We start from the raw sequence: 13,108 nt of genomic DNA, 5'->3' as shown, positions 1-13,108 counted from the left end.
TGACCACACAAATAATCAGTCCTTCCGTCTTATCAGTCAGGAACATTTGCACTATGTTAAGCCATTGACATTTTGAGATTTTTGTGTTATAGAAGCTAGTATGTCCCTAATTAAGTTGTTTCACTTCTTTATGCCAATATATTTGGGTTGTTATAAGGATTAAATGAGTGAGAACAATGCCTGACACAGAATAAATGTTCAATAAATGTTAGCTATTATTATCACTACCTGCTCTGATGCTAGCAGGTTATGGGTCATTGAACATGTTAGTTTCCCTGGACTTCCATTTCTTCAACTGTAAAACATAAGAGTCATGCTTGGACTTCCCTGGTGGCGCAGTGGTTAAGAATCCGCCTGCCAACACAGGGGACACGGGTTTGAGTCCTGGTCCGGGAAGATCCCACATGCCGCGGAGCAACTAAGCCCGTGCACCACAACTACTGAGCCTGCGCTCTAGAGCCCGCAAGCCACAACTACTGAGCCCGCATGCCACAACTACTGAAGCCTGCGCGCCTAGAGCCCGTGCTCCGCAGCAAGAGAAACCACCGCAATGAGAAGCCTGCACACCGCAACGAAGAGTAGCCCCTGCTCGCCACAACTAGAGAAAGCCTGCGTGCAGCAACGAAGACCCAACACAGCCAAAAATAAATAAATAATTGATTAATTAATTTTTTAAAATGTCATGCTTGATGACCAAATTTCCCAAAGTTTGAAATTTTATAATCAGAAACCTCTTCAAATTGCTAAGAAAAAAAATTATCTTAACGCATGGAAAGTGGCCAGAGGATGAGGGAGAGGCATTCAGAACATCAGGTAAAGAGGGAAAGAAGGAAAACAGAGAACAGTCCAAAGGATGCCGAGAGGGAAAACCACTATTTAAAGAGAAGCATATTTTCTTTTTGACATTTATCCATCAATTCTGAAATAAGCTTCAAAGAGAAGATTTACAAACCGTGCTGTGTCCATGAGACTTTCATTCACACCCAAATGAATATCTTGTGTGGTAAGAAAACAAGGGTGTCCTCCCAGAAGTGCAAAGCCTACAGTAAAAGAGAGAGGAAAAAGGCATTTTGAAAAAAAGAAAGTAGCAAACAAAATTATGAGCAATCAGCACCATCTCAATTGAAAAGTCAAAATCTTTCAATCTCACCAGCCTCTCTGATAGGGAGTTCCCAGGGAAAGCATAATGAGGAACGGAGAGAAGTAGATGAAATTTTCTGTACCAGCACTTAACTCTCCTTCAGATGTGTGCCCATTTCTCCACCCTCTTGTTCAGATCTGGGCAATATGGGGCATGTTCTCATTTGGAGACTATACCTCATTTTTATTCTTTAAAATATATAATGATGTCCACCAGGAAAATGGGAAAATAAACTGTAGTATGGGATATCATGGATTACAATGGAATACTATTCAGTAATTCAGTATTCAGTAATACTATTCAGTAATACTATTCAGTAATACTATTCAGTAATACTATTCAGTAGTAATACTATTCAGTAATAAACTGTAGTATGGGATATCATGGATTACAATGGAATACTATTCAGTATTCAGTAATAAAAAGGAATGCACTACTATACACACAACATGGATGAATCTCACAAACATTATGCTGAATGAAAGAAGCTGGACACAAAAGAGTACATAATGTATAATTCCATTTATATGAAGTTCTAGAATGGGCAAAACTAACATAGAGTGGCTGAAATTAAAACACTAGTTGCTTCTGGAGAGGCTGATTGGCTGGGAAGGAGCATTGGTGAACTTTCTGGGGTTACAGGAATACTTTATACCTTGACAGAGTTTGTACGTTACATACCCATATACATGAGTATATGTATTCTTCAACACTTATTGAACTGTACACTTAAGATCTGTGCATCTTCCTGTATATAGATTATGGGTTAATTTTTTTAAATAAATTAATTTTATTTATTTATTTTTGGCTGCATTGGGTCTTCGTTGCTGTGCGTGGGCTTTCTCTAGTTGTGGCGAGCAGGGGCTTCTCTTCATTGCGGTGCATGGGCTTCTCATTGCAGTGACTTCTCTTGTTGCGGAGCACAGGCTCTAGGTGCGCGGGCTTCAGTACTTGTGGCACGTGGGCTCAGTAGTTGTGGCTCGTGGGCTCTAGAGCGCAGGCTCAGTAGTTGTGGCGCACGGGCTTAGCTGCTCCGTGGCATGTGGGATCTTCCCGGACCAGGGCTTGAACCCGCGTCCCCTGCATTGGCAGGCAGATTCTTAAGCACTGCACCACCAGGGAAGCCCAAGCCCTTAATTTTTTAAAAATTGAAAATAAAGTGAGTATTGAAATGGCAATTTCAGGTCACTAAAAGTCAGCAAGATCAGAAGGTCATTCAACTGTTGTGTTTATCCTCCAACCAAGACAGGGCTAAGCACCACTCGCATATTGCCCTCACCACTTTTCAACCCTCCATGGGATGTGAGATTATTGCAGACATCTGAGCAGATGAGGATGGCTCCTTCCCCACCCTCATAGCACACTCCATTGGTCTGGGGAGGATGACACAGAGAGGGGCCTGCCCCAAGCCATAGCTAAACTCTGTGGTAACAAGGAGAGCCCTTATACCACATACCCTGAGTCAAAATTATGGGAAATGGTGACATCCAATCAGAACTTTACTTTCTCATTTGAGACAGGTTCAATAGGCAGGCTTTCTTAGATATACAATGTAAAGGCAAATAAGTATAATTACAAGATAGAGACTTGTCTGAGGAATTTTGCAAACATTACTTTTTTCCTCATTGTAATATACCTACTTTGTCTTTTGGGAAATATGCAACAGTCACAATTTTCTAATCCTACTTGTTTCCCATGAGAAAGGAGGAAATCATTAATCTCATGGTGAGTTGGGGGACAAAGAGTTTTAGACTCATGAAGGGGAATTTGACCCAAAGTCTCATGAAACAGCCCACTGAAAGCTTAATGCAATTTGAATAATGCAGTTTGAATATGGATAGGTGATATTAACAAATGATATTAACAAATCATTTTTATTAGGTGTGATAATGATATTGTAGCTATACAGAAAATATTCTTATTTATTTGAACTATGCATACTGATATATTTTGAGGTAAAATTTCATTGTAGCTTTAATTTACTTTAAAGTATTTCACTAACTGGGACTTCTCTGGCAGTCCAGTGATTAAGACTCCACGCTTCCACTGCAGGGGGCACGGGTTCGATCCCTGATTGGGGAACTAAGATCCCGCATGCCATGCTGCGTGGCCAAAAAAAAAAAAAATTTCACTAACAAAAATGAACATATAAATCAAAGAAGGCAACATATTAACAGTTGATTGATGTAAGGGGTATTGGGGTGCTCATTATGCTAATCTTTCTACTTTCTGTTCATTTGAAAACTTTCCTAAGTAAAACAACAACAAAAAATCCACGACAAAACAATTGTTCTCATTTCTGTTACTACATTTAAAAAATAATTATATTCTACCTATTTCATACTTAAAAGTATTCTCTTAAAAACTGCCCCGACCAAATGGTTTTTTAGCTACAGGCCACTATGTTCTGACTCTAGCAATGACTAGTCACAGAGCACTACCAGGTGCTGGCACTTCAGAAACTTTCTTCCATTGAATCCTTCACTCTGACAAAGAGCATATTAGATATTATTATAAGAATTTTATAGACAGGAGTTTTGAGAGTCAAAGAGTCCAAAAACTTGTTCAAGATTGTTTTTAAGAACCTAGAGCTTTCTCCTAGGAGAGCCAGCCCCTAAGCCAACTTACATTGGGATCTACAGAGACAGGACAACATAGTGGAACTGGATTCAGTCTTCATCTGAAAATCAGGCAGTTTGCCTAGAGCCCTAAGATCCCTTGCAGATCTGATGTGCAACATCCCAGGTAGAATGAGAGAACATGAAACACACAAACAGTCCTACTTGCTATGGGCCTTGTAATAAAGAATCTGACTCAATTTATGATGTTTGATTGCTACCCACCATCACTCTCCCTTCTCCTCCTGCCCTGTGCACGGGCATCTTCACCCCAGCCTCACCCCACAACCACAATAAAAGCACAAGCCATATAATTTTCCTGCTCTCTAATGCCACTTTGGGACCAATTTTGGAGCTAGCCCTACTCTCCTCAGAAAGCCACATTATGTGAATAATAAACCTTTTCATACCCTCTTGGTACAAGTATGTTATCCTCACTGTCAACAATCAAACCAGATTTTGGTGGGAGGCACATCTTGTCTCTGTGGAGTGACCACAACAGGTCCTAGCCTCATGGTATGGTTCTAAAATTTATTCATTCATTCTAAAAGTATGTGCCTGGTGCTGTTCTAGGCACTGTGAAAAGCATTGTAAACAACAAGGTACAAGTCCCTGCCTACTTGGAACTTTCATTCTAATGGGGGAGAGATAGATAATAAACTGAATGAGTAAATTAAATATCTTGTGTGTTAGATGTTGACAAGTGCTACATGAAAAATAGAGCAGGGAGGGAGGATAGGGAATGTAAGGAATAGGAGTTATAATTTTAACGTGGTCAAGGAAGCCGCGTTGAAACATACAAGACAGTGGGAAGAGCATGTCTTGAGGTCCTGAGGAAGGGTCATGACTGGTGGATTCACGGCACAACAACAAAGTTAGTGTGGAAGGTATAGAGTGTGCGAGGAGGAGAGTAATAGTTGGTGAGGCTGCAGAAGGAAGGTGGAGAGGAAGCAACAGCTTTGACTTTTGTCTGAGTAAGATGGGAAGCCATCAGAGGGTTGGAGCAGAGGATGACATGATTGGACGTATGTTTTAATAGAACATCCATAGTGGGGCAAGGGCAGAAGCAGGGAGACCAGTCAGGAGACTTGCAAAAATCTGGCTGAGAATTGATAGCTTGGACCAGCATAGTAACCACTGAAGCAATGAGAAAATGATTGGATTCTTGATATATTTTGAAAGTAGAGCCAGCACTCGGTTGATAACCTTACTTCCCACCTCAATGAAAAAAAATGGTAACAGAGAACTTCCAGATTCCATCACCCCATTTCCGTACTTGTCAGCATCTGTACCCATATATTCTGCTTCCCTTCCTGTTCAGCATAGATGAACTTTCCATACCCCATGTATGAACTAGAAGCCATGCCCCCTCACCTACTCAAGAATGTTGCTCTACCAACTCTTCCCTTTCTCTCTTACATTACCTGCATCTTGAATAGGCTATTCTAATTTTTTCACTCATTAATTTAAAAAATGCAAACTTTCTCTTGTCCCTATTTCCCCTGCCGGTATCCATTTAATTCTTTGCTCTCTTTGCAGCCAAACTCTTGTTTTTTCTTTCTCTCTCCAGTTCCTCTTGTCTCATTTCCTTCAAATCTATTCCCATAAGTCTTTGGCCCCCCAACATGGCACCAAAACTCCCCTCACCAGGGTTACCAATGACTTTCACATTGGTACATCTAGTGGCCATTTCAGTTCTTATTTTTCTTGACCTTGGAGCAATTAACAAAGTTGTTCACCGCCTTGTCCTTGATAAACTTTCTTCGCACACCATCCAGGACACCACACACTCTTGCTTTTACGTCTACCTTGGCAGTTGCTCGTTCTCAATCGCCATTGCTGGTTCTTTCTCTTTTCCTTTACCTCTTAATGTCGATGTTCCCCAGGGCTAGTCCTTGGTCCTCTCCTCTCCATCTACACTCATTTCCATTATAATTGTATCTGGTCCCATAGCCTTAAATACCATCTGTATGCTGATGACTCCCAAGTATTCTAGGTCAAATTTCACTCCCCTACTCCACACTAATATCCAGCTGCCTCTTCAACATCTTTGCTTGTGTGTCTAAAAGACATCTCAAACTCAATACTTCCAAAACTGGACTCTTGATTTTCCCTTCCATCCTGCCTGACCTGCTCTTTCCTGCTCCATCTTGCTCACAGTTGCTCAGACAGAAACCTTGAAGTCATCCTTGATGCCTCTCTCTTACCTGATACATCAGGAATCTTGTTGGCTCTCCCTTCGAAACATATCCCTAATCTGGCCCTCCTACCCCTTCCTCTGCCACCACCCTGGCCCCAGCCTCTATGTACTATAGCTACCTAGTGACAGCTTTCCCTGCTTCTATCTCATCTGCACCCCCAGCCCCGAAGTTTATTTTCAACAGAGCAGTCAGAGAGATCCATTTAAAATGCAAGTTAGATCACATTCCTCCTCTGTTCAAAACCCTCCAAAGATTTCCCTATTGTACTCAGAGTAAAAGGCAAAGTCCAAATAATGGAGTACATGTTTCTCCCTCACTTTCAGGCAGTCTTCTCCTTGCTGAGAGCGCTTATCACCTTCCAACGTGATATATCATCCACTTAAAATGTATTATGTCTATTGTTTATTGTCTGTGTACCAACTAGAATGTCAGCTCCATGAAGGCAGGGATTTACCTCTCTTTTTTTCACTGATATATCAATCTCAGGAACCTAGAATAAATACTGGTACATAGTAAGTATTCAACAAATACTTACTGAACAAATGCAGGAAGGATTTTGACTCTGGAGAGAGGACCCATTCTTTTCACTTGCAAACATCTCCTAATTTTGTTAATGGAATTTTCTATTACGTGTGAAGTGAGCTAATGCGATTTAGTGACGATTATAGTCACTAATCACTCTTGAGCCCCTAATCTATTTCTAAACAGGGAAAGTCACCTAAACAAAAATGAATACTGCACATTCATCAAGAAAGTATTTGCGGTGCACCTACTATGTGCCTGGCACAGGGATGAATGCCATTGAGGGTTGGGGACTGTGGAGGAAGATTTCAGAGAAAGTTTAAGGCCTCCTGGCAAGTCTGCTTGAAGTCATACTCTTACTTTGACTAGAAGTCATTTTGCTGTGACAACCCAGGATTTGTCTGTTGCCTTTTCATTTTTCTCTTTGTGCTATAACGAAGATTCACGTCAAGCCTGGACTTAATGAGGTAGGGGTAGGAAGAGAGGTTACAGAAAGTGTTAAGAAATAGCAGTGGAAGCTGTGAATGAAAAATGTTGCCTGCCCTATCAGCACACAAATGATGCTGTGGGCTATCATCAGCCACTACCACCGCCCTGAGGGTGAGTCCTGAGGGAACTCCGGATGGAGACAAAAGGGCTGCCCACTGCCAAGCCCTCAGTCACTACAGCCACCCCAGCAGTGCACCCTGAGGGGACTCAGGATGGGAAAGAACGGGATACTGGCCCTAGATAGTTAAGGTGCACATCAAAGGAATGATTTCCATGAGCCCAGATTCTTGCTTCTTCCCATACATAGAGAAGTGCTAAATTCAGTAACTTGAGATGTCTGGTTTTCTTTCATTAATGGTAATTTTTTGATGTTCCGACTACCTGGATTTTGTTGCAAACATTCCTATATATCCTGGTTCCTCCCTCACCTCTTCAGAACAGTCCCTCAGAGCTACCCGAGAGGCTGCCTCCCGGGCTTAAGCCCTCAGCAAGTCCACCGAATAAAACATAATTCTCAACTTTTAGGTTGTGCAATTTTTTTCAGTCGACAAAGCCTTCAGCAGTTATTGAAGGAGATTAAACGGGAGGACATTGCTTCTAAGAAGGAATTGCCTCTGCAATTTTTGGTCACCGATCGAAAAGAAGCCTCAGACCCCAGTCCAAAAGTACAGGTCAAGCATTCACCAGTTTATCAGACGTGGATGGCATTAAGTGTTTCTGGAAGGTGTCAGAGGTTCTGAGAAGCCACCAGGAGCTGCCATTGCTGAGGAGAGGAGGACAGCTGGACGGGTCTCTACTCTCTCTTCACTCTTCATCCAGAGGAGTTTGTTTTTATCTGTTTCATTTGTTTATGCGTACACATCAGATATTTTTGAACAAAGGATTTCACCTGTTAATACCTTAATTTCTGTCTGGGAAAATAAAAGTACATCTTATTTTACTGTTTCTTTTCCTCACGGATCTCTGCAAGCTTTGGAAGAAGGGGTATAAATAGAATTCACACTCTGGGAATGTAAAGGCTCTGAGAGCTCTTGCTGGTGGAACTAAGGCAGCTATTACCCTCTCTGTGCTTCACTTTCATTCCTGCAGCATAGTATCACGTTTTTTATATTGCCACCTCTGTAAAGATGATGAATTTGAAACAGCTTGGAAAGCACTAGCTTCTATTTCACCTTGAAAGTCAAATACCAGTGTTAAATAATGAAAAGAACCATCTCGTAGGATGCCCTGTGCATTTTTCCATCAGCTACTGCACTTACCAAGATTAATAAATGTATCCACCTATCTGCTCAATTAATTTGCAATAAAAGAGTATAATCATCAGTAGACACACAGGAGAATTGTGCAGCTTGGCAGGCAGGCATACACAAAGAGTGGGTGAGGAATGAATAAGCTACAACTACACACACAGCAACATCGATACAGCTCCCAAACATAATGCTGAGCAAAAGAAGCCAGACACAAAAGAGCATATGCTGAATGACTCCATTTCTATAAAGTTCGAAAACAGCAAAACTAATCTGTGAGGTTAGAAGCCAGGATGATGGTTACCCTTTGGGGCAGAGCAGGGGTTGGGCGGGGGGAGTAGCAACTGGAAGAAGATACAAGGGAGGGCTTCTGGGTGCTATTCACATCCTGTTTCTCTATCTGGGTATTAGTTACAAGGATGTGTTTACTGTAATAATTCATTGAACTGTACACTTAATGATTTGCACACTTTAGGTGTCTTACATTTTAATAAAAATATTACATGGGCAATTAATATGGCTTGATTTGGGTGAAGAATTTTTTTTAATTAATTTTTATTGGAGTGTAGTTGATTTACAATGTTGTGTTAGTTTCTGCTCTACAGCAAAGTGAATCAGTTATACATATACGTATATTCACTCTTTTTTAGATTCTGTTCCCATATAGGTCATTACAGAGTACTGAGTAGAGTTCCCCGTGCTATACAGTAGGTTCTTATTAGTTATCTATTTTATTGGGTGGAGAATTTTATTTTGTCCCCCGAGATAAGTATAAATGCTGCTGTATCTTTGCAAGTCAGGCTTGGGATGGAAGCCTCAAGGACTGTCCTGTGAGGATCACCCCATCCCAGAGGCTGACACAAATCTGGGGTAGCAATTGACAGTTTTAATTACATCCTGTTTTCATTCTAAATAGCAAGGTAACAGGTTTTGATGAAAAATTGTGCTAACCGACAACCATTAAGATGCACATGTACACAGTAGAAATGCTCTGCCATGTTGGGGGTTGAGGTTTACCATTTCTGTACGGGTATTTATTGAGGAAAGTGATGAATACTCTGTGAACCATAACTTTTTATGGTCATATGTTCCTTTTCTCATATATTTGTTTTGTTGTTATAGTTTGTAATTTTGTGCAGATTTCAGAGCTTTTTTTTTTTTTTTTTGGCTGTGCCGCACAGCATGCAGGATCTTAGTTCCCTGACCAGGGATCAGACCTGTGCCCCCTGCAGTGGAAGCGTGGAGTCTTAACCACTGGACCGCCAAGGAAGTCCCAGAACATTTCTCTATAGAAAACCATCATTTAACAAAATGCTTAATGCCACCCGTAGAAACAACTTTATTGGAATAAAACATGGCTAATAAATGTCTGAATTAAATTAGACACTTAAGAAACACATTTAATGATAGCTTCTAATCCTGGGTCTGCCATTTATTAGCTATATGTCTGTGGGCCTTTTGCTGAACCTATTTCAGCCTGTTTTCCTCAGTGGTCTCACCCTCATGGAGTTGTCATGAGGATTAAGTGAGATAATCCATGTAATTAATGTAGAGCACTTAGCACAGGGTCTGTACCCAAAAGCTTATTAAATCTTCACTCTTAGTTTTATTAGTAGCTTAACTACCACGTGATATGTGCATGGTAAAACTGATCACTTATTCAGGGGTATTTAAATCGAAAATAACATTTGAACAGAGAAACGTGGTAGACAACACTAACAACCAAGAAAAAATAATCTGAAAAAAACTTAAAATTGAGAAATTTCTATATATTAATCGATTCTTTTGATGACTTCAAAAAAGAACACCTCTCTTAAGTACTAATGATTTTAAAAGATGATAACCAATGTTGAAAAGGAGCAGAATTTCAGAATTACTGACTGGCTTATGCAATATTCATTTTTCCTTTACTAAACGTCAGATGTCAATGTGACCTTTTAAAGAACCCAGCTTTAAAGAGCAAAATGTTCTCAGCAGTTTTCTTCCTAGGACTTTAAAGATTAGATGACACCTTATATGTTTCATTTCTTCCTCCTTCCTTCTCTCAAAGGGCAAGGGGAGTGCATTAGTAAGAACAGTAAACTTGAGATCTGAATCCTGGTGCCAATTTGTATTAATTGCATGAACTTAGCAAGTCACTTGATCACTCTGAACTCCATTTTGTTATGTATTTGAGGTACCTCATTGCTGATCATTACAAGGCAAGAATTACATGAAGTAGTTCTTTGCTTCTGAACCCTAGAAAGCTCTGATGCTTGTAAGTAGGATAAGATATGCAAAGGATCAACCAACATGTTTTTGTTTGTGGTACCTTTTCCTCAGTCCTATCTATTTGCCCATTTGGGCAGTCATATTATTGATTCAAGGGAGGTCTGGTGGAGCAGAAATGCAGGGAGAAACAAGGGGTGATGTATGGCTTATGAGTTTCAAAACAGACTTTTTGAAACTCATTACAGAGATCATAGTTTGAGAAAAAAGAAATTTTGAGTTTCAACAGCTTAGGATTTCAGGCACAAACAACAGACTTGAAAGAATACATGGATAGTCAGAGCCAGTTTTTCCTCTTGCTTTATCACCTGGGAACTGGAAGGGGAAGAAAAGGAGCAAGAGCGAAGAAGCAACAGAAATAGACATTGATGGACTTTTGACACTGTACCCAGCCGTCTGTCCCCCAGGCCAAGGACTGAAGGGTGGGGAGCATGATGGAAATTTCAGATGAGTTTGGGGAACCCCAGAGCTGAGAACACCTGTGTCTTGCTTTTAAGACAGCGTTCTAGGAGGGAGCAAATGTTCTAGAACCCCCTAGCGCCCAGAAAGAGGAAGGAACGATAGAGTAGAGAGAGCCTTGCAATATCTCTGTGCCCACTGTGGCGTGCAGAGCTGCCAAGAGGTTGAGAGAGCCAAACCAAGAGATATCTCAGATCCTGTGATCAAAGTAAAGCAAACTCCACAGTAAATGGGAGCCAGTCAAGGTCAAATAGGTCTGGTCCAAGGTCCAGAGGTCTCAGCAGATTTCAGCATAGACACGTGATGATGATGTCCTGATGACCAGTGACCAGATCCCCATAGCTCTAGATGCCTGGACATTGAGATACTCTCCAGGACTTAACCATGACTGTGGAGAAATGTTAAAGAGACCCTAAATTGACACAGTAAACACTTAAACAACTGAGGATTGCCTAGTGTTGCAGAGATTGTTTCCATCATCCAGCAAAATTGATACAAACAAGGAAAAGTTCTTTACATGTTAGAAAAATACACATTTCTTGCTTACATGAGTTGGAGGCCTGAGAATTGATGCCCACTGACATTCTGTACTGAACATGAAGAATTATTTGGGACTTCTACCCAAGTCCTCATGGAATCCCTACAGATGAGACTCATCCTTCTGCTTGCAGCTTCTATGAGAATTGGAAAGCATTCAGAGGCTTGCACTGCTAACTCTCAGTGACAATGTTTGCCCTTTGTTGTTGCCAAAGAGACAAACAAATCCCCCCGCTGGGCTACTCCTCCCAGGTCCTCACCCTCTGGCCCCCTCTTCAACACAAGTCCAAGTTTGTCTGTGGACTCACCTGTTTCTGTGGACAATCTTGTTCGAGTACTTCTTTTTTCAAAAATCATGCCTAAGGACTTTCCTTGCAGTAAAGGCAAATACTGAAAGTCAAGGACAAGAATACAATTAAAATGAAATATACATTTTATATCCAATAGCAAGGATTATGTTTCAAAACTTATTCTTTACATTATCAGAAAATGTAGAATAATTAACACTGTTCCCAAACAAGTGTTCAGATGTTATTTAAAAAGTGAATTTAAAGTGTTTTTTTCATGTTGTATACAAATGGGGGAAGGGAACAGGAACTCCCACAGCTTACTGACACGTAATGAGAAAGTAGTATTAGTTGCTCTGGGTTCAACCTGAACATTTGTTCCAAAGTTTATTAATATTTCATACTGGAGCCATCTTCTTACTTAAATCCGTGGAAACCTCTACCAGTGTTCGATGACCTTGAAGATGCTTGGTTCAGAAGTGTTTTCTCAGCTAGGAATGTGCTTCTCTGTCACACGTGGGGTACTCAGACTCCTAAAGATGAAGCTCCAGAGTTTCAGCTACACTTTCATCATGCATCCTTGTGAGAGTGCAAAGACTTTGTTTCTAGAAGTCATATGGAAACAATCTGCAGAGTTTGGGTGTGGGGTGGAGCTCTACCTCCTTCCTCTTCTGTAGATGGACTTCCCGATAGGATGAGTTCTAGAACAAACACATTCCTGCCAGCTAACCTTCCTCACCACGAAGTGTGAAGAACAAAAAGCCTGGGATCTCGGGGGACATTTTCTCCTTATTTCAAGGTCTTCTATAGGAACCCATAGCAGTTGGAGTCACTCCTATTTTCAGTTCGTTCTTAGGAACTTGGAGAGCTAGTGAACTAGATAAGAAAATCAAGGTTGTGTAAAACTTTCTCAACCTGAAACCAGCTCTTTCAAATGCTTCTGAACAAGCTTGGAATACGAAAACGCTTTCACAATTAAGCAGTCTAAATGAAGCTGCTGCATTAGTTAAGCGTGTTTCAAACATAAATTGCTCAAAATGCAGAATAATGCTTCCAGCAAGGCACCATATCCCATCTCTTCTCCTACTTGGTTACCATTTAATTGTTTCTTTGCTAATCTGAATTTTTTAACACTGTCACATCATCCTGAATTTTTTGAAATTATCCTAATGATGATATATCTGATATTCATCCACAATTGAAATTTGTTGCTAGAAAAAATGTATCATCCTTATTTTTCATTTGATAGAAAACACACAGAGAAAAGAAAGAAGGTATAAAAATAAAATCTTTCCAGAGAAATAATTCCTTAGGTTCTGATTCAGTTAATAATGACTTT

The 13,108-nt window shown here is 40.6% G+C and overlaps 1 protein-coding gene across 1 annotated transcript in view; it reads right to left on the bottom strand.

Moving 5' to 3' along the window:
* Positions 1 to 13,108, bottom strand: part of OTC (ornithine transcarbamylase) — a 55,938-nt gene that overhangs the window by 35,391 nt on the left and 7,439 nt on the right. Inside the window, exons 3-4 of the mRNA XM_059910834.1 lie at positions 11,791 to 11,872; positions 953 to 1,040 (exon numbers count right to left, since the gene is read on the bottom strand). Coding sequence (XP_059766817.1) covers positions 953 to 1,040; positions 11,791 to 11,872 — 170 coding nt within the window. The remainder of the gene's footprint in view (positions 1 to 952; positions 1,041 to 11,790; positions 11,873 to 13,108) is intronic.

Source organism: Balaenoptera ricei, chromosome X (genome assembly GCF_028023285.1).
Source record: "Balaenoptera ricei isolate mBalRic1 chromosome X, mBalRic1.hap2, whole genome shotgun sequence".
Taxonomy (NCBI): domain Eukaryota; kingdom Metazoa; phylum Chordata; class Mammalia; order Artiodactyla; family Balaenopteridae; genus Balaenoptera; species Balaenoptera ricei.
Note: the sequence above shows the minus strand (reverse complement) of the source record. Positions and strands in the feature narration are given on the sequence as shown.